At 39.9% G+C, this 24,310-nt stretch overlaps 1 protein-coding gene across 5 annotated transcripts in view; it reads right to left on the bottom strand.

The window, feature by feature from the left end:
• Positions 1 to 528: 528 nt before the first annotated feature.
• The window catches only part of TTC39B (tetratricopeptide repeat domain 39B), a 53,987-nt gene continuing 30,205 nt past the window's right edge, over positions 529 to 24,310 (bottom strand). For 4 of the 5 annotated variants that reach the window (XM_081845196.1, XM_081845197.1, XM_081845198.1 and 1 more), the window contains 15 exons: positions 22,081 to 22,157; positions 21,489 to 21,556; positions 18,078 to 18,142; positions 17,263 to 17,368; positions 16,891 to 16,956; positions 14,912 to 15,020; positions 12,888 to 12,955; positions 12,735 to 12,794; positions 10,753 to 10,914; positions 9,730 to 9,821; positions 8,687 to 8,807; positions 7,936 to 8,047; positions 6,293 to 6,410; positions 5,338 to 5,454; positions 529 to 2,867 (listed from right to left, as the gene is read on the bottom strand). In XM_081845196.1, the coding sequence (XP_081701322.1) occupies positions 2,771 to 2,867; positions 5,338 to 5,454; positions 6,293 to 6,410; positions 7,936 to 8,047; positions 8,687 to 8,807; positions 9,730 to 9,821; positions 10,753 to 10,914; positions 12,735 to 12,794; positions 12,888 to 12,955; positions 14,912 to 15,020; positions 16,891 to 16,956; positions 17,263 to 17,368; positions 18,078 to 18,142; positions 21,489 to 21,556; positions 22,081 to 22,157 (1,438 nt within the window). In that variant the 3' untranslated portion in view covers positions 529 to 2,770. The remainder of the gene's footprint in view (positions 2,868 to 5,337; positions 5,455 to 6,292; positions 6,411 to 7,935; positions 8,048 to 8,686; positions 8,808 to 9,729; positions 9,822 to 10,752; positions 10,915 to 12,734; positions 12,795 to 12,887; positions 12,956 to 14,911; positions 15,021 to 16,890; positions 16,957 to 17,262; positions 17,369 to 18,077; positions 18,143 to 21,488; positions 21,557 to 22,080; positions 22,158 to 24,310) is intronic. The other variant, XR_014152064.1, reaches the window with a different exon arrangement.

Below are 24,310 nucleotides of genomic sequence, written 5' to 3'. Positions count from 1 at the left end.
ATAAAACCGAGACAAAAAAGTATTTTGAGCTAAGAAGTACAGAAGCAAAAAACCCCCACTACATTCACCGTCAAATCCAGAATTAAAAATGGATACAGAGCGTGAATTCGCTCCTTATGGATTGTTATGTTGCAATTGGCAAAACCTTCTAAATTTATTTACCGTATTATTTTCTGACCTTGATAAAAACAGTACAAGAGAGCTGTAAAACATAACCATTATAATTTACACCAATGTAACCCTTCAATAAACTCTCAATAAACTATTAATAATTTCATTGATATTTCCATTAAAAGGTAAAAACAGTTGCCAGTTATTAGAAGCACAATGCATTGTGTGTGTATATAATAGATATATATATATTTAAGCAACACGTCACTAAAAGAATCAAACTTCTAAATATTAATAAGCATATAATTGTCATACTAATGTAATGCAAAATGATAAGTAGGATTGATTTAAGCATCTTGAATAACTGCATCCCTATATTTAACAGCACATTTATTTAAAACTAAAAGTGACTCCACATGTTTACCATGTTCTTGTCTAATAGGATGGATTAAATAACCCAGTGATATTAATGAGATTTTGTATATAAAACCCTGGACACATAAAAGAGTTCTAATTTGCAATGATATTTTAAGAATGCTTATATGGCATGAGTCGTTCAGAAACAGTAAGATTAAAACCGCCACTAGTTAGCAAACATAATAAAATGTATTTTTAGATCGCAACTGCTTGTCTGCGAGCCTCATATTGGAACTGAAAATAATGTGATGAACATGAAGCCTGTCTCATGGATTGAAACCAAAGAAGCCATAAGCGCCAGAATTTGTATGTGCTTTTCTTGGCAAAAGTATGAACAACTCAAATCTGAAAAGGTGGTTTGCAAAGTGATCCTTGGACGTGGCATGAACTCTCTTTCCTATTTGAATTTATCCTGAATGTTACTAGGCAGACCCGCTACCTTGAAATTCTATTACAATCATCTTAAAATGCCCAAAGAGAAATAGGAATGCCACCAAACGGAGGACATTAAAAGTTGAAAAGGAGCAGGTGGCAAAAGTTATTGCAGAATATGGCAAAATAAAAAAAAAAGGCTGTTGGCTTTCAACAGAAAACCTATTTGTTAAAGTTTAGGAAGCTGTGCTGAGAAACCTAGACTGAATTGTCCTTTGACTCCTGCAGCTGTTGCTTATGAATGTGGACTGTGGGTCCAGTATCAATTAGCACAACTGCGATCATAGATCATCTTTTAAAAATAAAAATCTCTTATAGTCCAATTTCCCCATTGATTTAGCAGCTCATAAATTAATAGTCCAACTTTGCCATTCATTTAGCAGCTTATAAATTAATAACCGAAGTACAGAGTTCCAAAGACGAAGAAAAATTTACCTTAAACTGCGTAATGACACTATAGGGAGGCATCTGATTACATCCTACTCAGAGGAGACCCATTGAAATCTGTGGATTTAGCCTTGGTTGACTTAAGCTCATTGAGTGAGGGTGATATAATCAGATGCTGACCATAACACTGTAAATACACAATAATAAACAGTGTATGTTCACGACAGATGACTTTGGTCCTTTACACTAACAGGAGTAGGACTTGCATTCTGGCATATTGAATTATACTGAGAAAAAGACCAAAAATAAAAAATGACAGAGAGACATTTCTGAGAGAATGTGCACACTATCTGTCTCCAGGTTCCATAGCATAATACACATAAGATGGTTGTATTAGTAAGGGAACGAACTGGGAAATAAGAAAGTTTAATTGTATTACCATAGAACTGTATTTTAAAAGGTACAGCAATTCTGGCTGTATTTATGAGTGTCAATTTCCTTGTGAATCGTTCACAATGAAATTGCAATTTCCCTCAAAAAAAATTACAGGAATCTCAGAATCAAATGGCATTTGGTGGTGAGAACTGAGGGGCTGTCAAATGTCCACAGGACAGTAGAAATGTATTTTCTCATCGTACAGTTCACTCCCAGTGACATCCCTTAATTAAATATATCTAGATATGGGGGAAATGACTGAATTGCTACCATTATCCAAGGGTTGCCCCCCTTTAACTCTACACAACTGACTTTGTGTATTGTAAAAAAACACAGCTTTGGAGGGCAACCCCGCGAAACCCCCATCTCTTTCCCTAATTTTTTTTAGCTGAATATTGTCAGTATATTGCACAGAATTCAAGCTAACATTCATGAAATGACTCATCAGTCCTTCACCTTTTGGCTACAATATGAAAAGTCATGTCTTTGGTACATAAATCTAAGCTTTAAATCCAAATATACAACTATGGCTACCGGCAGCCAACTTTTCTCAGTCTTAATTCATAATAAAAGTATTGCAGACATTCAAGCCTTCATGGACTGCTGAAACTACGAACAGAACCATCGCATAGTTCCGCACATAAACAATATTAGTCTTTGCATAAAAAAATAAAGTGTTTGAATTCCTCTTTTATTGCACCAGCAATTTTTTTTTTATTTTTATAAAATACTCTCCTTTCACGTCAAGATTTAAATTAATCCATTTATAAACAAAATATAAGATTTTTCCCTCTAAAATGTGAAGCGGAGATATGGAAGTGCGCCATAGAAAAAAAGAAGCAGCTCAAAAGGGGTGGCGAACATTCAAATATCACAAATGATAGAAAATATAAACTACATCTCTTTTGTTACATCATTTACATGATTTCTGTAGGCTTCCAAGCAGTAACTTGTAGACACTTGTGTTGTGCATCACCCTCAAATGACATCAAGGCGTCGGAGCAGGAGTCACTTTCATACTATTAAGAGCTGCGTGGATTCGGAAGTGTAACCTAGATTCCATGGAATATTCCTTGTAATTGTTTCTGTAAGAGACAAAACGTTAGTTGGGCAACTAACCTTTCATTCCCTGTTGTTGTTGTTTTTTGCTAGGCTTTTTTTAAAAAAACCATACAGAAATTCAATTCAAATCTTTATTACAGTCAAAGACCAGCATAAAAGGGTGGGATACAATCATTTAAAATCTAGAAGCGCTTTGGAAAGCTAAAAGGTATTAAAGCAGAAGGTGAATATAAAAGTCTGTAAGAATTGAAAAGAAGCTAAAAGAAGAGATAGGAGCGTTGGGCAGGTGTGGAAGAGCCTAAAAGGTTGATATACAAAAGACTTTAACTATTAATTTACAGAGCACTAAATCTACTTTCCCCCTTCGTGGATCACTGCCTTGTCATGGCAAAGGGGCTTGAATAACCCCAAGAAGCTGTGAGCTATGCTGTGCAGGGCCACCCAAGATGGAAAGGTCATAGTCGAGAGTTTAGACTAAATGTGATCCACCTGGAGAAGGAACTGGCAACCCACTCCAGTATTTTGCCAAGAAAACTCCATGGACATAAAAAGGAGCAGCTTTGAGAAGAAAGTGAGAGTTTCCAAGGCATGCTCTGGTTCATGGCGTCACGGAGAGTTGAACACGACCAAGATGACTAAACAACAACAAATCCAGTTTGTGGCACAGGTCATCCTCCAATGAATTTTGAGCGCTGCTGCACAGAATCTAGCAACGTATGTTGTAGCAGGATTGGTATCTGAGAGCAGCAGGGAGGTATAGAATTGTCCTGTGTGCCCTGAGTACTTATGGAGTAGTGGGGAAATCAGGTTAATACAAATGTCTCTGTAATGCAGGCAATGGAGAAGGACACGCTCTCCTGTTTCTATTTGTCCCGAGTCACGGGGGCATTGAGCATACAGAAATAAATGAAGAAACATGGAGAGAGAAAATGACAGAATAAGTATGCGGCCTTAGAGTCTGACCAGCTGCCACTGGAAACACGCCTGGCGGACACCAGGGTTAAGATCTCCTTATTAGTGTGCCATAATTTTTGAATTATGGTGCTGGAGGAGACTCTTGAGAGTCCCATGGACTGCAAGAAGATCAAACCTATCCATTCTGAAGGAAATCAGCACTGAGTGCTCACTGGAAGGACAGATCCTGAAGCTGAGGCTCCAATATTCATGAGAAGAGAAGACTCCCTGGAAAAGACCCTGATATTGGGAAAGATGGAGGGCACAAGGAGAAGGGGACGACAGAGGACGAGATGGTTGGACAGTGTTCTTGAAGCTGCCAGCATGAGTTTGACCAAACTGCGGGAGGCAGTGGAAGACAGGAGTGCCTGGCGTGCTCTGGTCCATGCGGTCACAAAGAGTCGGACATGACTAAACGACTAAACAACAATATTAGTATTTCACTCCTCCAATGCTGCATTTTGTGATTCGTGTAATTCACAAGCCTGTCTAAGAAGATGCGTGAGAACCAGATACAGTCCTATCTGTATGTACTATATAATGTATTGTCACTTTTACTAGATTCCTGTCTGTTCTCTCGGAGCTGGAGAGAACGGTCGCCATTATGCTGTAGTCTGTATATAGTGTGTAAATAAATAGTAGATTAGATATACGATGTTTCATGCTTCTTGCTGTGTTGTGCTAGAAGATTAGTGTGTATAAATCAAGCTGGTTTATGTCGCTGAGCACACTGGAGAAGAAGGGAGATGCCTTTTCCAGTGCTGCGCGCACCGGAGGACGCTCGGAGTTCTGGGGGCTTGCAGGCGGCCCCAGGGCATTTTCCCAACAGATCCTTCCATGGGTAGTTTCAACAGGTTCCCGCTTTCAGATGGGTTGTGGAAACTGGGACAAGCATTTGGGTATAAGCTGTTCTGCTGTTTTGTACAGCAGAATCAACTCCTGCACAGGTCTGAGTTTAATGGCAGATTGGGGGTACATGGGTAAAAGCTGTAGGAGTGGGAAACAACAATGACCTTGCTGTATGTGTCTGCTATAGACCTCCAAGCCAGACTGACAACTTGGATGATGCCTTCTGACAGCAGATTACCAAATATTCAAAAAGGACAGATATAGTGGTCATGGGAGACTTCAATTACCCATCAAGATCTGTTGGATCTCAAAATCTGCCAAGAATTGGGAGGTCCAACAAATTGCTCAAGAGCCTCGCTGACAATTTCTCAGAAGGTGGAAGAGGCCACAAAGGGATCATCAGAAAGGAGATTCTGACTAAACATCAGGAAGAACTTTTGGACAGTATGAGCGGTTCCAACAGTGGAAGGGACACCCTCAGAAGATGGTGGGCTCTCCTTCTTAAAGCAGAGGTGGGATGGCCATCTGACATGCAATTCCTGCATAGCATGGGGTTAGACTAGAAGACCCTTGAGGTCCCTTCCAAATCTACAATTCTATGATTGTGTGATATACTAGCTATAAGTGAGCTAAAGTAAATAAGCTCATCTGTTTTGAGCAAATAATTGTATAAAGATTATCAGCACTTACTTTGCAGCTTCTATGAATCTTATTGCTTTTTCTCTTTCATCCTGTTGTTTGTACAGAAGACCCAATTCGTACATAGTGTACGGTATCAGGTAATTATCATACTTCAGCTGCTTCTCACTAAGAAATCAATAGGACATCATGTCAGTATTCAAGGGAACCAAACATAGCGCAGAACCCAGGCAAGCCAAATGCCCCCATGCTCCCTTGCTTTAGGGTTTAGCAGGTAAAACTTTCCCCATATACAGTCATACCTCATGTTACGTCTGCTTCATGTTACATTCTTTCAGGTTACGTCCCGCGGCAACCCGGAAGTACCAGAAAGGGTTACCTTCTGGGTTTCGCCGCTCACGCATGCGCAGAAGCACAAAATGACATCACGAACATGCGCAGAAGAGGCGAATCGCAACCCGTGCATGCGCAGACGCACCGCTACGAGTTGCACTCTTTTCATGTTGCGAACAGGCCTCCGGAACGGATCCCGTTCGCAACCAGAGGTACCACTGTATATATATATTTCTCTCCATGCCAGGAAAAAAACCTAACTGCTTAATTCCTGCTTGTCTGACAGCTGTTAAATGCATGGAAGCTTTGGGGGGGGGGAATGTTAGGAACCCTAATCCATGCCCCCACCCCACTTTACACTGCTAAGAATCAAAGATGAACATTGTTCAGGAAAGCACAGAGGAGTCAATGGAATGTGAGAAAGAGGCTTTTCCTTTCATTCAATGTGTTATACCTTCAAACAGTGAATAAGGATTTACACCATTGAACCACATATCAGCTGGGGAAGATCAGTTTTGTCTATTTCAGAAACTAAAATAAGATTCTTCCACAAAATCCAAATACTCTAAATTTAGGTGCAAAACAAACAAGCAAGCAAGCAGCAAATGTTTTTGGATGCTTTCTGATGTCACAGGTTATCACTGTTTCCAAAAATCCCACTTCCTGTTTTTACCTTTGAATAACTTGATTGAAGCAGAGTTCTGCTTGTAAGCATCTTCCTAAATGTTTCAAACAGAGACCTTTTAGCAGTTGTAGCAGACAGATGTCATCCATGTAGTATTCATTGTGATCTGAAAATAAAGCAGCACAACATTTAAAATTGAAAACGTAACAATGGATGTGTACGTGGGATGGGTGGGAATTACTGACTCATCTGCAAAAGATGTCAAATGGCAACAGTGAACCTAACAGAAATGTGTAATACATTTAACTATCTATTTTTCTTATCAAAAGCAATTAAATGAAAAAACTGCTTGTTTAGCAATATTCTGACGCAGCAATGTAAAATATATCGTTCCACATTTCCCACCTGCTTTTTAATTCATTGAAACCTGGGAACCTGCACTCCAGCCTTTTAACTGATTGAAACATGTAGCTGCAGATATACATAACTAATTATCATGTCAGATCTGGAATGAAAATAGTTGATGAGTATGCCAAAGTTATCTATGCAATATTCATAGCACTGCCTCACAGGGATCTATGCAACTGTTAAAAAGTTAGTCAAAACCTAGGTCCTTGAAGGAGCGTCTCCACCCCCATCGTTCAGCCTGGACACCGAGAATCATAGAATCATAGAATCATAGAGTTGGAAGAGACCACAAGGGACATCGAGTCCAACCCCCTGCCAAGCAGGAAACACCTCCGAGGTCCTTCTGCGAGGGCCTTCTGGTGGTTCCCTCCCTGCAAGAAGTGAGGTTACAGAGAACCAGGCAGAGGGCCTTCTCGGTAGTGGCGCCCGCCCTGTGGAACGCCCTCCCATCAGATATCAAGGAGATAAACAACTATCCGACTTTTAGAAGACATCTGAAGGCAGCCCTGTTTAGGGAAGTTTTTAATGACTGATATTTTATTGTATTTTTAAAATCTGTTGGGAGCAGCCCAGAGTGGCTGGGGAAACCCAGCCAGATGGGCAGGGTATAGATTATTATTATTATTATTATTATTATTATTATTATTATTAAGAATTCTCCCACAACTGAATTTTGTCAGCCGCAAAGGACAGTAAAAGATGCTGAAAAAGAGGCTGAACCAACAATTCAGGGGACCAATCACCTGTTGTACATAGAGGCTGTCTATCAAATAAGACTACAGTACTTTACATCTTGAAACTTAACTTAACAGACTGTTAAGAATTTCTCTCTCTCCTCTACACTCCAGCACCTGTTTTACCCTAGATAAACAGAATTCTGTTTCACAGTGAAAGCAAAGCAGAACTGAAATTTTACATCCTTTGCAGGAATGAAGAGAATTTATTAACAAAACTTCTTCTGGAAGACTGGTGTTCTTCTTGCTCTGAACTCAGCTTCACTTCACGCAAGTATTGCATATTGTCAAACAAAGGATGTATGGTATCATGGGGATTTGTGAGTGTGAATTTCTGTGGGTTATATGAGGACTGGGATTATACGGAAAGGACAGCTTTCTATTTATCATGGCAACCAATGCAGTTTTGATGAAACTATGTTGCACTGAACAGACATCCATCGAGATTAGTCACTTCTTCCTTTACAGGATATAGTTAGAGGCCCCAGTAGTATTCATTACAAACACCCCTTTGCAGTTTTCAAATCACTCGTGTAAAACATTACTCACTGGTTTCATTTTTTAAAGCCGTTTCTTCTTTTTCAATTGTTACTAGTAAATTCTCGGTGAGGTCAGCTCTCATGCCAACAATTGAAAAGCCGTTCCAGACGTACATCATTTCCTGACAAGAATAAGAAACAAATATAGTAATAAATATCTATAGTATGCTATCAATTGACTTGAGTGTCTGAACAATCCCTGGATGATCTGCAGGAGATCAGGCAGAGCTTCCAACTCCTAATTAAACAAGGGCAACAACAAAAGGATGTTTCTTTCCTCTGCTAGAATCCTTTATGAGCTGTAGTATCTCAAATGTTTATGTGTGCTTAATGTTTGCATCTCATCCCAGCTCAGGGGACTCAATATGTGGTTAGCATATTTTGCTAATCTTGCCCCTGATCACCACCATTATGGCTCTGGCTAGTGGATCTCAGGGTTCTAGATTCCAAAAGCCTGCCATGACTGATGTGCAGTTTATATCCAGAACAGAGCTGTTGCAAAGTATTCATAATCCCTCAAGCAAAGGCACATTCAGGCTGTACCTGATTCAGTAAGGCTGCCTGTACCTATAGACAAAGGTGTCTATAGCTGCCTTTCATTTAATAAGAGGTGAAAAGGTAAAAACGTAAACAGCTGATTCTTCTTTGAAAAAGTCAAGTGGAAACGTACTCAGCCTACATTATTCACAGAAACACATACACACAAACACATATTTACTCTGCCACGCAAAAGATGATTGAAGTAAGTCGGGTGTAAATACCAGAGCAGGCACTATGAGCTTCACAGGCTGAGAGCCTCCGTAGCGCCGAGCCTTTCTCACAGCAAACTTCTCCGTTGGGATGGATTTTCCTGCAATTCTTTGCTTCAGGCCTTCTACTTGCCTGAAAGAGATGGAACCGTGGAATTCTCAGTACAAAAACCAAACCTTTGACAGCAGAAGTTCAATGGTCTGCTGTCGAGAGATTTTGATGAAACCAGCAAGTTCCAAACCTGTAACTATTTCTTAAAAATTGAACTCTATATACTAGTAGAGTTCTTAGCAATAAATACACATGTGGAATTTCAGGCAAGGTAAGAAAGGTATTTTTAAGGCTTATGAATTTATCTCATTTTTAAGTACTACAAGATGGTGAGCATAGCGTCTCTTCTCCCCCTTATTTTTTAAAACAAGAGACACAAATATTAGGTAAAGGCAGTGCTTTTTCCTGGGGGTACGCATTTTGTGAATCTTTGTACTTTTGTCCATTGTCCTTTTGTATTTGTTTTTCCCAATTTGAACTATAACATGGTGATTTTCTTGAATCAAAAGAAGAGTGCCCCTAAACATTTTTATTTTTTTTTAGAAAAAAAGCACTGGGTAAAGGTAAAGGATCCCTGGACGGTTAAGTACAGTCAAACTTGACTATGGAGTGCAGTGCTCATCTCACTTTTGAGGCCGAGGGAGCCAGCGTTTGTCTGCAGACAGCTTTCCGGGTCATGTGGACAGCAGGACTAAACTGCTCCTGGCGCAACGGGACACTCTGATGAGTGCCAGAGCGCACAGAAATGCCGTTTACCTTCCCACCACAGCGGTACCTATTTATTTACTTGCACTGGCGTGCTTTCGATCTGCTAGGTTGGCAGGAGCTGGGACAGAGCAACGGGAGCTCACCCAGTCGCAGGGATTTGAACTGCCGACATTCTGATCAGCAAAGCCCAAGAGGCTCAGTGGTTTAGACCACAGCACCACCAGCGTTGTGAGAATAGTTTGTGAGAATGACATAATGAAAAACATTTTTTTTAAAAATATATATATATAAATACCTAAACAAAGCTACAATGTCTTCTCCTGTTGTTCTCACTTCAGCATCTGAAAGCATACACAAAATGGCAGCTTTCTGGAACACGTATATTGCCTATAAAAAACACACACAATCAAAATACTTATCATTCATTGTAACACATTTGTCGATGAGTCTACCCTTTTCAAATCATTTGTACACCAATTGATATTTAAATAAAACAACCTAATGCCTTAAATACTGCAAGGTTTACAAACGATTTGAATTTATTTTATACATTTTCTTCCCATACAATTCCAATTCATATCACTTCCAGAAGGATAGCTGAGGAGCCTTATGAAAGTGCACAACTAGTCTAAACCCAAAGGCCTCTCTGGTGTGGTGACAGGAAGTCTGCAGCAGCAGGGTGTTGCGGGGAGGCCATGAATCCTAAAATGCTGCTATAGGGACAGGCATTCTGGTGGCCATAAAAAAGAAGCTTATTTAAAAGCTGCCCTTATCATGCCATCATCGAGAGAAGTGTGTTCAAGTAGAGCTAAGGATGCTAAAATGTCTTGCCATTGCATTACTTTCAGGGCTGAAAATATTTCTTAAAAGTAGTCTTTAACAGACATCTTGTTAAGAGTGGGCCTGTTTTTTGACAAACTGTTACGGCTAAGAAATTAGATATTGATATTCTGTCTTTTGCCTTGGGTTTCTTCTTGTGAAAACACTTCACTCAGAAGTATTTAGAAAATAAAATAAACATTATTTATTAAGTGTAAAGTAAATGGAATTGGCTATATTGATATCAAACAAAATTATCTTTCTAGAACTTGTTATAACAGGGTTGTAATACAGGCAAAGCATCCCCTTTGCATCCCTCCCACCCCCCCGGCAAAAAAATTAACTGTTTTTCTGAGAAAGAATGGATATAATCAGCAGTACCACTGTATTTGAATTTCAACACCCAAATTAAATAAGGCATATGCTGGGAAAGCAAGCATCAGCTGTAACTATGAAGGGGCTCTCGCCTCTTCATGACGATATCTGATCACCCATTTACCTTTGACCACCTGCTTTCTTTGCAAAGCAGATCTGCATACCGATATGCCTGAAGCCAGTTCTGCTGGAAGGAATAGCACCACATCAGCTCCCAGTAGCAAAGGTGATGGATCTGCTTCCACTCCTGCTGGGCTGCAATGCATTCCTGGAATGTGACCTGAGCCTAGAATTCAAAAATATGTTGCAGAAGTTGCAGGCTGTATAATTAATAATAATAATAATAATAATAATAATAATAATAATAATTTATTTATACCCCGCCCATCTGGCTGGGCTTCCCCAGCCACTCTGGGTGGCTTCCAAAAAATACTAAAATACCATAATACATCAAACATTAAAAGCTTCCCTAAACAGGGCTGCCTTTCTGCTTGACACCAAGCCTCTCGCTCCTATTCTGGTTTTTATTTGATAATAAAAGGCTACAGAAGTTGTCAAGCTACTTGTTTTTGAACAGCAAGACAACAGCCCAGGTGTTCTGGCCCCAAAGATACTTGGGAAATTATCAGGAAGAATCTTACAGAAAAAAGTGTTGTCTCCACTCCACAGCACTTGCTCTCCTCTCTATTTAAATCTCCCTTTGTATAGAGATTTTCAAAAGGAATACATGACAAATCTGAAGAATCATGAATTGTGCAGGCTGTGTATGTTAGCTAGATTTAATATGTTTCCCCTGATGATAGTGAGAGGAAGATATTTAGCTCTCCCAGAATCAGAACGTCTCTGAAAATGTAGTAAACAGGAACCTGATACTTTGGAGCATATTTTCTTTTCTTGTGATTTTGGCATTTATGCCAGAAGACAATTATTAGAGGCTTTACAACTCAATGGGCTGATTTCTTTGCCATCAACGGTTCAGGACCTGCTTTCGGACAGGAATGATCAAATTACTTTAATAGTGGCTGAATTTTTGAGTGCTGTCCATGTAGAAAGATTGGGTCACTATAAAGAAAATTAGTGGTTCTTAATTGATCGGGGATTCGGTAGTGCTGTATTGTATTATTTATGCAAATTGATTTTCTCTGGAATTAAAGATTTGACCGGGACAAACCTTGTTATGTTGAGCTCGTATTCTGCACAATTTGTATACGGTGTCTGTTTGATAATGTGTGGTTTGCTATGCCTAATAAAGGATAACTATTTAATAGCCCAGGTGTGGGGAACCTTTGGCTTTCCAGGGGTTGGTGAGCTACAAGACCCATCCGCTGCAGCCAGCACAGCCCATTGCCAAAGGTTCACCGCACCTGCAATAGCCCATGCCTTCATAAAACTGGAGTGAATGAGAAGTGGGGAGGGGGGCACACTAGGCAGGAAGAGTACAGGGCCATTTGATGATCCAACAAGGTCTTGAACAAAGGGTTTTGAAGAGCAACATGAAAGACTCTTATTCACTTGGCAAAAACCTAAGCAAGGATCTTACATGTTTGATACATAAGTTTATTTAAATTGATCGGGTTCAAAGTATAAGCAAGATGTTCATAGCACAGGCAGTTCTGTACAGATGATGAACATTGGAGCCCTCGGCCCAATTTATATTAATTGAACTAATAGCCATAGTGGGGACTATGCTGTCTTTACTTGAAAAATATTCCAGGTGTGGAATAAACAGAGAAGAGGTTATTAAATTCAACATGTACATTGTGAATTGCTCTTGCGAGCCATTAGCATCCTTGAATACCCATAGAAATGCAGAATTGTGAATGTGTTATAGAACAGGATTACTTTCTGCCCAATACGTCTACTTCATGTTTCCTAACCAGACTCGAGTCCACTGGTTGGCAGGGAATAATTTCCCATACACTTGTTGTTTTTTTAAAAAATGAATTAACAGTTACGTTAGAGGCAACAGGCTTCCCCTGGCTTCAGTTAAGCTTCAGTTAAGCTAGAATACAAGACAACAGAATAATATAACGAGCTCAAAAAGCTAAAAGCAGCTTTAAAACAGCACTTCAAATTTTACTGTTAAAAAGAGTGGGGATTTATTACCTTTTCAAAATTTCCTTTCAATATGTCTATTCTGGCATCATAAAACAGAATGATGGCACCCTTGAGAGAAAGAAAAGCAACACATTAGAGTGTTTTTAATTGCAACAAAAATATCATGTTATAAGGAAAAAGAAAAAAAGAAAAGAAACCAACCTTTGGAAACTTTTGAAGGTAAGGCTGAAGGAGGGCCTCTGCTTCTAAAAGGTTGGCTTCCCCTGTTCCTGTGAAAATAACAAAAGTTTCTATCAGAGCCCAAAGTTGCGGGTTAATCTGCATACCCAAAGTCATGAAAACCTATATTATTGTTTTCTTGATGTTTTCTTGATGTTTTAATATTCTGTAAACCGCTCTGAGATTTTTCTTAAAAATATAAAACGGTATAGAAATGAAATGAAGGAATTAATAAACAAACAAACAGAACAATAAAAATATTAAACTGCTATCAATAAGTTGCACAGTAAATGAACAGGACAGAAATGGAGCAGAATACATACAATTATTTCTGCACTGAAATTCTGCATTCTTTACCATGCTTATCTTATTTATCCTTGAGGGGCTGGTGCAACCAGGTTCTGACCAAAAGGCAGTTAAATAATTAGAAGCCCTGGGAATGTGTGCTCTCAAGTCCTCCCTAGAGCAATGTGGAGCAGTTCCATCTCTCAGCTTTCACCTGGAGCAGCTATTCTATCAGGCTTATAGAAATGACAGGGCTGTGGGCTGAAAAACCAGCTCCTCTTATATTATATATTTGATGTTAGCTGCCCTGAGGAGGGCAGGATATAAAATACAGTGGTATCTCGCAAGACGAATGCCTCGCAAGACGAAAAACGTGCAAGACGAAAGAGTTTTCTGTTTTTTGAGTCGTTCTGCAAGACGAATTTCCCTATGGGCTTGCTTCGCAAGACGAAACGTATTGCGAGTTCTTGCAAGTTTGTTTCCTTTTTCTTAAAGCCGCTAAGCCGCTAATAGCCGTGCTTCACAAGACGAAAAAACCGCAAGATGAAGAGACTCGCGGAAAGGATTAATTTCGTCTTGCGAGGCACCACTGTAATAATAATAATAATAATAATAATAATAATAATAATAATTACTATTACTGCTACTACTACTACTACTATTCCCTTCTAGAAATCCTATCACTCCACTGGTCATTATAAAATTTCTTTAATAAGTGTTATGAGTTTGCTTTTTTCATCCTCCCTACCAATCTCTTTTCCTTTTCTATCTTTTAGATTATCAACCTGAAGATATGGATCGTCATTTCACTGGCATTTGTAAGGTTCTCCAAAGAGCAGGATTTTTTTTTTTTAAAAAAAAGCTTTAAATAAAGAAATAAATAAAATACTGCAAAGCAGTTCACTAGCACTTGTGGTGGTTCCGCCATTGCAAGAGGCGAGGTTACAGGGAACCAGGCAGAGGGCCTTTTCAGTAGTGGCACCCGCCCCGTGGAACACCCTCCCAGCAGATGTCAAACAGATAAACAGCTATGTGATTCGCAAAAGAAATCTGAAGGCAGCCCTGTTCTGGGAAGCTTTTAGTGTGATGTTGTATTGTGTTTTTTCTATTTGGGAATGGGGGGGAACTGCTCAGAGTGGCTGGGGCAACCCAGTCAGATGGATGGCATAGAAATTAATAAATATTTGTTGTTGTTGTTGTTGTTAAGGCTAACTAATCCAACATCTCAAACCCACTTCAAACGGTGAACTTGCTGGGCTACAACAGAGGTAGAGAATCACGTTTGCTCTGTAGGCCAGATCCTTATCAGGATTTGCCTCGTGGCGCTGCTCACCTGTCAATCACCCAATATTACAAATGACATCAGCTGATTTGCTGCTCTGAAGCCCTGACTTTCAGCAAGGCACAACAGAAGGGTTTCCCCCTCTGCTTCCGTGCAAACCTCTTCAGGCGGCCCAGTCAGCAGCGCCTGCAAAGCCCCTGTTCTTACCTACGCAACACCTGAAGTCATTCATGACTCCAGGTATAAGGCAGGTGGTCATGGCTTGCCCCAAATGGCCAAGTGGGCAGCCCAAGTTTGGTGACCCCAACCCCTGGGTTACAATGATGAAAATACAGTGCAAGAAAACAAGTAAATGCCCCATTGAAATATATTAGGGGTTGGATTAAAAGCTTTGGTTTTCCCATGTATCTCACCCAGGAATTTATTTTTCAGTTCTTACCTAGGATTAATGAAACGTAAGTGTGGTATAGCAGCAAGGTGAAAGTACACAGTATGGCTCTCAGACTGGCACCAGAAGCTCCTTCCCGTAACTGCTGGAGACCCACCTCCTAAAAGCAACCAAAGATCGCACAAGATAAGATGCAGAACTAATACTAATTATTTCAAGATGCAGAAAAAAGGAAGGGTTGCAAGAGGAAGAGATTGGGGTTTTTTTAACCACCCTTCAACAGTACCTAAACCGAATATAAGCCACACTTTTAAAATGCAGTGGGGGGGGGAGAAAAAAACAATACCCGAATATAAGCCGCTCCCTTAAAACTCCGCAGGCATTCACACCCATAAATGGCAAATGTAGAAGAAAATCCTACGGGGACTAGAGAGGACCCGCAAGTGGGTTAAACACCTGTTCGTAGCACCGTAAGTGCAAATAAAGAATCAATAATGCACTGTAAAATACAGGGAAAGGGATGAATAACATCAGAATTAATTGCACAACAGTCTCAAGCTCGCAAGTCAGCAACAAAACATTTTTTTGTTCCGTTTTGTCGTATGTCTGTTTCAGCAGCAATATCGTAAATGCCAATTTTTGTAAGGTCGCGTTTTTAAGCCACACTTGAACTTTTCACAGTCAGAATTGGGGGGGGGGGAGTGTGGCTTATTCTCGGGCCAATATGGCAGGTCTCAGGGCAGTTATAGCAATATAAAATGCAGCACTAAAAGCAGTTTTTTAGGGCCACGGGTGGTGCTGTGGGTAAAACCTCAGTGCCTAGGACTTGCCGATCGTATGGTCGGCGGTTCGAATCCCCGCGGTGGGGTGAGCTCCCGTCGTTCGGTCCCAGCTCCTGCGCACCTAGCAGTTCGAGAGCACTCTTAAGTGCAAGTAGATAAATAGGTACCGCTTTATAGCGGGAAGGTAAACGGTGTTTCCGTGTGCTGCGCTGGTGCTGGCTTGCCAGCTGCAGCTTCGTCACACTGGCCATGTGACCCAGAAGTGTCTGTGGACAGCGCCGGCTCACGGCCTCTAGAGCGAGATGAGCACGCAACCCTAGAGTAGGACACGACTGGCCCGTACGGGCAGGGGTACCTTTACCTTTACCTTTAAAAGCAGTTTAAAACAAAATTCAATCACAACCTGAGTGGGTCCTGGAATAAAAAGGTAAGGGGACCCCTGACCATTAGGTCCAGTCGTGGCCGACTCTGGGGTTGCAGCGCTCATCTCATTTTATTAGCCGAGGGAGCCGGCGTACAGTTTCCGGGTCATGTGGCCAGCATGTCTAAGCCGCTTCTGGCAAACCAGAGCAGCACATAGAAACCCCGTTCACCTTCCCGCCGGAGTGGTACCTATTTATCTACTTGCACTTTGACATGCTTTCGAACTGCTAGGCTGGCAGGAGCTGAGACCGAGCAACGAGAGCTCACCCCATTGCCGGGTTAGAACCCACAGTGCCACCCACGTCCTGGGTCCTGGAATACACACCTCAAAATTCAAAGGCCAGGGTGGAGAGATGCATCTTCAGCATACAATAAAAGCTGGGCAATAAAGGTGCCAGATGCACCACTGTAAGGAAGCAAATTCACAATGTAGGGGCTGCTACAGAATAATGCCCTTTACCCTGGGCGTACCCAGGGTTTATGTTAGGGTGAGGCCACCTGCCATCATCCTCTGTCTGGCTCTGTCTAGCAGATTTGGAATGAAAGGTCTCAACAACATTTGTTTAAATTACTTTCTTTCTACCCCAAGTGCTCAGAATAAGGTGTCAAAATCTTTCTACAATTTCTTTTAGTTAATAATTTTTATTTGTTTACTTGATGGGGGGGCAGCTGCCCCTGCTTGTGCCTGTAATTAATCTTGGCACTTGAATAGTTATGAAATCAATTACTTAAAAGTTTACCAAAATGCCTCCCACATTCAGCAGCCTGCACCTATATTTCCCCAATCCACGTTTTAACATCAATGGTGAAAAGAACTTTTAATACCCTGTTGCCTGAAAACCCAATAAATTCTAGAAGTCGGAGGATTCTTCCTGGTAAAAGGGACAGCATCTGCAACAAAATTAGCAACACAAAATCACTAAAATGTTTAAAAGAAACTGCAATATCTTAAAAACCTAAACAGCATAAAATAATAACAAAACACTCTAATATTTCTGTGTTCAAATTAACTTTGATAGAATAAAATTATAAATTGCAGCAAATGTGTATATAAAAACCACAAACGTTTTCTATTGCTATAATGGAAGTCTGCAAAATTACAACCGGCTTTTAAATTTTATTATGCTTTAAAATTACAGCATTACAGGCCATGTTTTACGTCACAATTTGTACACCAAAAACTGAAAAAACCCATACCAAATTGAATGCTCCTATTCCTAGCTGCACGCCCCCTTCAAACTGGTAGTAGGTTTCATTCTTGTTTTTGCTGCCCTGGGTCATCTGAAGAATCTGATGACATTCTCTTTTTGAGTAAAAAAAGAAGAAGAAAAGTTTTCATGTTAAATGGAATGAAAGGTACTTCAATTACTATGACATGTAACTGGAAATTAACAGAATTGCACTTGTCTCCAACTGACTGCAATTATTTCGAGGCTTAGCTTATTATTCAATATTGCCTAAAACAAGGCTCTCCGAAAGTATTTCTCCTCGCATGCCTAATATTATTTTAAAAGCAGCGTCAGAGTGCATGGTGCTTTACAGACTAACAACAAAGGGCAGGGATTTAAGAGTAACCTGCCTGCTCCTCTACTTCCACAATATATGATATCAGGGATATTTTACAGATATAGTATCTGTAACAGTGTCTCACTGTTAACAAATCCCCACCTTCTATATTAAGCTTTTGTATACTGTCTCTAACATCACAGAAAGCCATGGGACTTACTCCTAAGTAAGCATGTATAAGATTGCAACTAAGAATTATAAGTGCAGGTAAATATGCTGTCTTTCCCACTTTTATTTCTCACATCCTTCCTCTGCCATCTTGCTAATGCCCCTCCTGGGAAGCATGTCTCTTTTGGGGAGGGGTGAGGCAAGACTGAAGTTCATTGCCAAATGATTTTTAAAAACCTGGTGTCATTTTTTCTACTATCTAAACAGTTACCAGGGCATTAAATTGCTGAATACATAAACAGAAAAGCACAAGTAAAAAAAATGTTACAGAAACTGACTTGTATATTTGGTAACTTGTCCTGATTTTGAGGCCACCCTTGATGAAGTTGATCATATTTTCATCCTGGGGGGAAGGGGGGAATTAAATTAAACAAATCATTAGGTGATATTCAACTAGGTTTTTGTGTTTGTGCAAGGATTAATGCTGGCACAGCAGGACTTTGCCCCTTCTCCTTCCTCCCCCAATGCTGTCCCCAGATCTGCTGTGGAGGGTTGAAGAAGCCCCCATAAGAGATTCAGGGAGCACATGAGGGGGTCAAAATACTACTTAACAATGCATTTAATGCAACCCATTGCATATATCATACCTATATCACTTGAACAGTTTTACCTGTGTAATGTAAACACTGCAAAATATGTATACATGAAGCTGAATGTATTTATTAGGCTGTGCATGCAACTCTTAATCAACGGAACACTATTTGTATATAAATGCTTTATACAAACATTTCCAAAACAAAACTTCACAGGAAAGAAGCATTTATATGTATCAAGCCAAACTGAAGAAACACCACTAGATGGTGCTACAAGTATCCAATAATAATTTGATGCATTACTGGGATAATAACGGAATCATACAGTGGTACATTTGCAGTACACAAAAATTGAATCAGGAATAGCCCAATCCGAAGACTTCATCATCCACCGTAATAAATATTGAGTGCTTCCACCAAGTGCATGCATCATCCTTGTTTGGCATTCTTCTGCATCCTTCCAGTGTGAATATTGGAACCTACTGCATCTCCAACAGGTATTGTATCATGATTTGGAGACTGGAAACAGCAGCATAATGATTCATAAATAGCAATGGACTATTTATTTAGTGGTTAATGTGCATTAAATAAGTTTCCCTTGCAATATAAGGACTAAACAGCCATTTCAAAGGAGCAAAATCCTTTAATACTCTGGACAAGTCCCCAAGTTCTATTAAATCAATATTATTGTTTGCCTGGAATGGTTGGATAGTGTCTTCGAAGCTACAAACATGAGTCTGACCAAACTGCAGGAGGCAGTGGAAGACAGAAGTGCCTGGTGTGCTCTGGTCCATGGGGTCACGAAGAGTCGGACACGACTAAACGACTAAACAACAACAACAAATTGTTCGCCTGAAATTTCAGTTGTTGCCAGGTTGTAGCATACAGTGAAACACTAGTTCCCAGCTGAGCAGCCTTTTTTAGCTAGACTGTGCGTCTGAGTGCATAAAAAGGCAACAGATGACCTTGTCATATAGCTACGCTGACCTCTTTTAGTGCTGACATGGGTCTGAACTCCTTATCTATGCCACGGCTAGCCTCCTCAAAAGCTCCGCCTGCAAGCTGATCTTTGAAGCTGTAGTGCTGATTCTCATTATTAAAAATTTCTGCACTATTGCATATGGGGGGGGGGCGGAGCTAGCATTAATGAAGCTGTATAGAGGAAGATGAGAGCCATTTCCACAACAGCAGCGGCAGTTTTCTCAACAACAATTGTGAACTTGGCTGCCAGTTCCCCACACATACAGCCCAATCCATGCTAGTCTTTTTCATGCAGTAGTGTACTTGTGTACAAGATCATGTAGAAGAAAATGGCAGGGATTTGACAAAAAAAAGTCTTATTGAAGGTCTAAAACCAAAAGCTCTGGGGTATGTAACAGCTTCATTATCAATAGGAAGCAGAATGCCAAGAGCTGTAATCTATGAAAATGTTAAGTGATCCTTATTTTGCAAAGATAACAGTAAACAGCTAAGTCTTCTAAAACATTTTTTAGAGACCTACTTTGTTAAGGTTTATTACATAAGGTTTGGAACAAGAGACGGCAACATTTACTGCACAAATGCATATGAATAAAAGAAAAAAGGAAAAGCAAAGACCTGCGGTACTCTGCTAAAGCGTTTTATAACAGAAGGGCTGAACAGGCAAAGTGTGCCGATAATTGCAAAATGCATTCTTGGAAATAGATCTTCTTGAACATTATTGCGCATAGCATCATTGTTTCTGAGACTCTTCCTTTACTGACCAATGGAAAAACTTCATGGATGCATTAGCAGATACTAATTAACATTAGTAGACAGTTAGAAGCAGAGGCCACTTATGCTTCTGAAAACCCGCATCATCTTAAGGTTTAAAATGTTGCATGTGGTAAACCTGTATCATTTTAAACATTAAACCAGTGTTTTGACCTGCTCTTAGTGGTGTGTGTCAGAAACAGAAACACGGTTTTAAATGTACTTGTATCAGATTTTTAACACAGACTGATAGCCAGGAAAATGGATTTGCAAATGCAAATAAATTCTTTTATTTTTGTTGCCTGTAAGTACTCTATCTGAAGTGTATTTTTAGTCCCCTGTGTTCCATTTTTCACAAAATTGGAAAAGTCTGTGGGTTTTTTTAATTCTCCTTTCTAGAAGTGTGTGTGTGCGTGTGTGTGTGTGTGAAGCCTTATCAGTTTCACTGCTGCTGGGAAAACTTAATCTTCCGATCCCTTTCCCCGACACCATTTCTCAGGCTGCTCTATGGAAGGAAGATGGGAGTTCTTTAGTCTTTTCCTTCAAGTGCTTACGTTCAGAGTAATACTTTCATTTGAAAACAAAACACAGTCTGACAATCTGTCAGCAAAACTGACAAGGCTTTTCCTCAATCTTGCCAGGGTCACCAAAGGGCCGAGAGGCAGTAAAGGAAAAGTCAGTGCTGCTTGCTAGAAGGAGATCCATGACAATACATCAGAGTCGAGTTGCATGGCAAACTGTAGGAGTTTCTTCTTCTGAACTAACTGGAGGTGACAAGGTGGCATTTAAAGTGGGAAAAGCTTAGTTTGTGAACGCTGGTACTGTAATGTACTTTGATTGATGTGGGGAAAGGTTTTCCTGTGTGCTCATTAAAACACTTGTAAAAGCACCAAATTTCAGCGTCATTGTTTGCTTTGGAGATAAAATATACCATGGGCACAAGTTTCAACAGTTTTCATTAATATAGTATTTCAGGCTCTGGATTTTTATAAAATGCACACAGTGGACTGTCTTGAAAGAGAGGGGCAGGGAGTGCATCTTTCTTTCTTAAGACACAATAATCATTATTTTTGTGAAATGAACTTGTTCCATAGCATTACTGACAACCCCATTTTCACATAGTCTGCTGATGTGGGACTCTAATGTTATTCCTTCTTTATCAATTAAATTTATATTCCAAAGGAATATTGGAATTTTATATTCCAAAGGAATATTCTTCCAAAGGAGCACAGGGCAGAAAACAACCAAGAGATAAACACAAATAAATAAAATTAAATGTATTAGAAACATTATAATACAGATGCAGACTGGCAAAAATCTCCGCTTATAAGGCTTGCTGAAAGAGGAAGGTTGTCAGTAGATACAAAAAAGATAGCAAAGACAGTGTCTGGCTAATATTCCAGGGAAGGGCAGTTTGTACATTACCTGTACAAATGTCAGTGCTGCTTTCTGTAGTAAACATTCAGCATAACAGATTTCTGCATGCATTTCCTCTATTAAAGATAAAACAAAACAAATTAATACAAAGCTAAAATAGTAGCAATGAAAAGTACTAAAGGAACGGTAATAACAAACGTTATCAAATACTTTCCTGCAAATTTTGCCCCATAACTAGAGTCTTTTTTAAAAAACAAAAACTAAAGCTCAGCATCTGGGGCATCTGCCCATGGGCACCACCAGAAGCCTTCACAAGTACCATGGTGCCCATGGGCACCAGGTTGGTCACTCTTGGTCAAGATAATAGATATCTCCCATAATTGACATAATTTGATCTGCTACCAGAAGCAGTACTTTTGGAGGAAATAAAAAAAAAAAAAAATTCCGTACTGAGAGAAGACAGCAAAAAAAGAGAAACCAAAACACTGTGCTTCTTTGAGTCCCAATGTATTAAGCTGTACAGTCTTTCTACAATTCTTTGCCCCCAATACTATGAAATAGGTTGCTTATAAATTCACAAAAATGAGCACTGAGTATATAAGCTTACAGAGAAAACACCCCCACCCCATATTCTTCTTACCTTCATTCAGCTGATCTACGGACTGCTTCGAAACTAAACTGGACAATGATTCTACTACTGTGTTCCTTTTCCTGAATCTACATGAAAGAGAAAGAGACAAACATTTAATTTTAGCTAAAGAAACTGAGTCATTCATCAGACATTTGTGCCAAAGCTGAGAGAGAAAAGGAATGCAATCTACAGAACCTTAATACAATAGGCCACAATATTACAGTGGCACCTTGGTTCATAAACTTAATCCATTTTGGAAGTTCGTTCTTAAACTGAAACTGTTCTTAAACCAAGGTGCGCTTTCCCTAATGAGGCCTTCCACCACCGGTGCCCTTCTACCATTTGGCTTCCATTCTTAGTCCGAGGTAAAGTTCGCAAACCGAGACACTACTTCTGGTTTTGCGGAGTTCGTAAACTGAATCGTTCATAAACAGGGCTGTTCTTAAACCGAGGTACCACTGTATTGCACAAACAACGTCCCATAATTTAGTGTCCAGAAACCAGGGCTCTAACCACTCAGTCATCCAGCCCACCTGTCATAGTAAACATAGGAAGAACTGAGCACCTCCTGCCCCTGGCTCTTGTCCTGGGAATGTAGCTGATTCCCTAGAAGTGCATGAGGCTAGTGAAAAGTAAATATTAAACACCAAAGGGCCATTTATGTAGCTTCCATGCAAATATGAAGTGTTATTTGTCATCTTTGTATCTAGCCGTACCTACAAGGTTGTTCTTCAAGGAAACATATACAGAGAATCAAGGAGAATAACTGAAAATTGCCTCACATAACTACCAAAAATCAGTGCAGACTGGCCTCTCTCCTCTATACAAAGAAGGCATTCCAAATAATACTCGCATCCCAGATTAATGTGAACTTTTCTAAGATAAATGGTAATTTAATACGTTTGTGTATTAAAGCATCTTAATTTTTGTTACATAATACAGTTGTCTAAAGGGTTTGGGTCGCTTTTTAAAAAAGCAGTTTCGATTAAAAAACACACACCATGGTTGTGTATCTAGCACAAATCACACCATTTCCAGGGAGCGAGTACATGAAGGTGACCCTAACTGCAGACCTTATTCAGATTCTATCCTATTTCTCTGCTACAATGCCAAAAGATTATATTTATCAGTTTCTTATCAGCAATTCCATCTAACAAAGAATACAGTATGTCACATCTCTAGATATTATTCTGGTCATGCCTAAAGAACCTATTCTTGCAGTCAAATTGAGTAAATCTATGTGACACCCCCCCCCACTTACATCCTACAACAGATATTAACGTCTGAACCAACCTGGACCATGCGATCCTCATTTGAGGCCCTTCTTCATGTGCCTGCTCCATGAGAGTGGAGTGTGGCAACACAAGAATGGGCCTTTTCTGTGGTGGCCCCCCATTTGTGGTGGCTCAGCTGGTGTCTGCATATCTTTAGGCACCAGGCAAAAACATTCGTCTTCTCCCAAGCCTTTGGCTAATTACCAATGTACTGTTGTGTTTTCATATTGTAAACCAACCCTGTGATCCTTGGATGAAGGGTGGTATAGAAATTTAATAAATAATATTAATAATAATAATATTCTGTAGGCAACCACTGCAGAAGCAGTCAGGAAGTCTGTCTATTTCCAGCACAGGCTCCAAAATAAGTCAATTCATCTAGCCCAAATCCAAACCTCTTAAGTGTGAATAGATGGCTTCTGTTTTTTAATTTAGCAAAAGATGCTGGACTTTGGAATTTTAATGATTTGCTCATTACTTCAAGTGGAAAACTGGTACAAGACTCTGAAAGAGATTTGAGTGAAGTGGTAACTTGTACAAAGCTATGAAAGTCATCAGAGGCTGTGTGAATATACATATATAAATAAATATATACATATATATATATACACATACATTGCTGCCATTGAGACTGCAAACATCCTCTGACATCACAAATGACTCAGGCTCCAATTCGAACCCCACTTACCTGGGAGTAAGCCCCACTGAATTCAACAGGACTTACATTTGAGTAAGCATGGTTAGGATTAAACTCTTCTTTGCAAGACTAACTGCACACCCATTTTAAATGTTAGACTGACACTATGGCTACTACCACAATTCCAAACTATATAATGCGTATCCAACAGTTATTCAGTTAAGTTATTCCTAGATTCACCAAAATGAACTGAATTTAGTCACGCCCATGGATTTCAATGGGCTTACTGCAAGCAGGACTAACTTTGGAGATCTTCTGATTGAGTACT

The sequence above is a fragment of the Podarcis erhardii genome, assembly GCF_964252035.2.
Source record: "Podarcis erhardii genome assembly, chromosome: 17".
Classification (NCBI taxonomy): Eukaryota; Metazoa; Chordata; class Lepidosauria; order Squamata; family Lacertidae; genus Podarcis; species Podarcis erhardii.
Note: the sequence above shows the minus strand (reverse complement) of the source record. Positions and strands in the feature narration are given on the sequence as shown.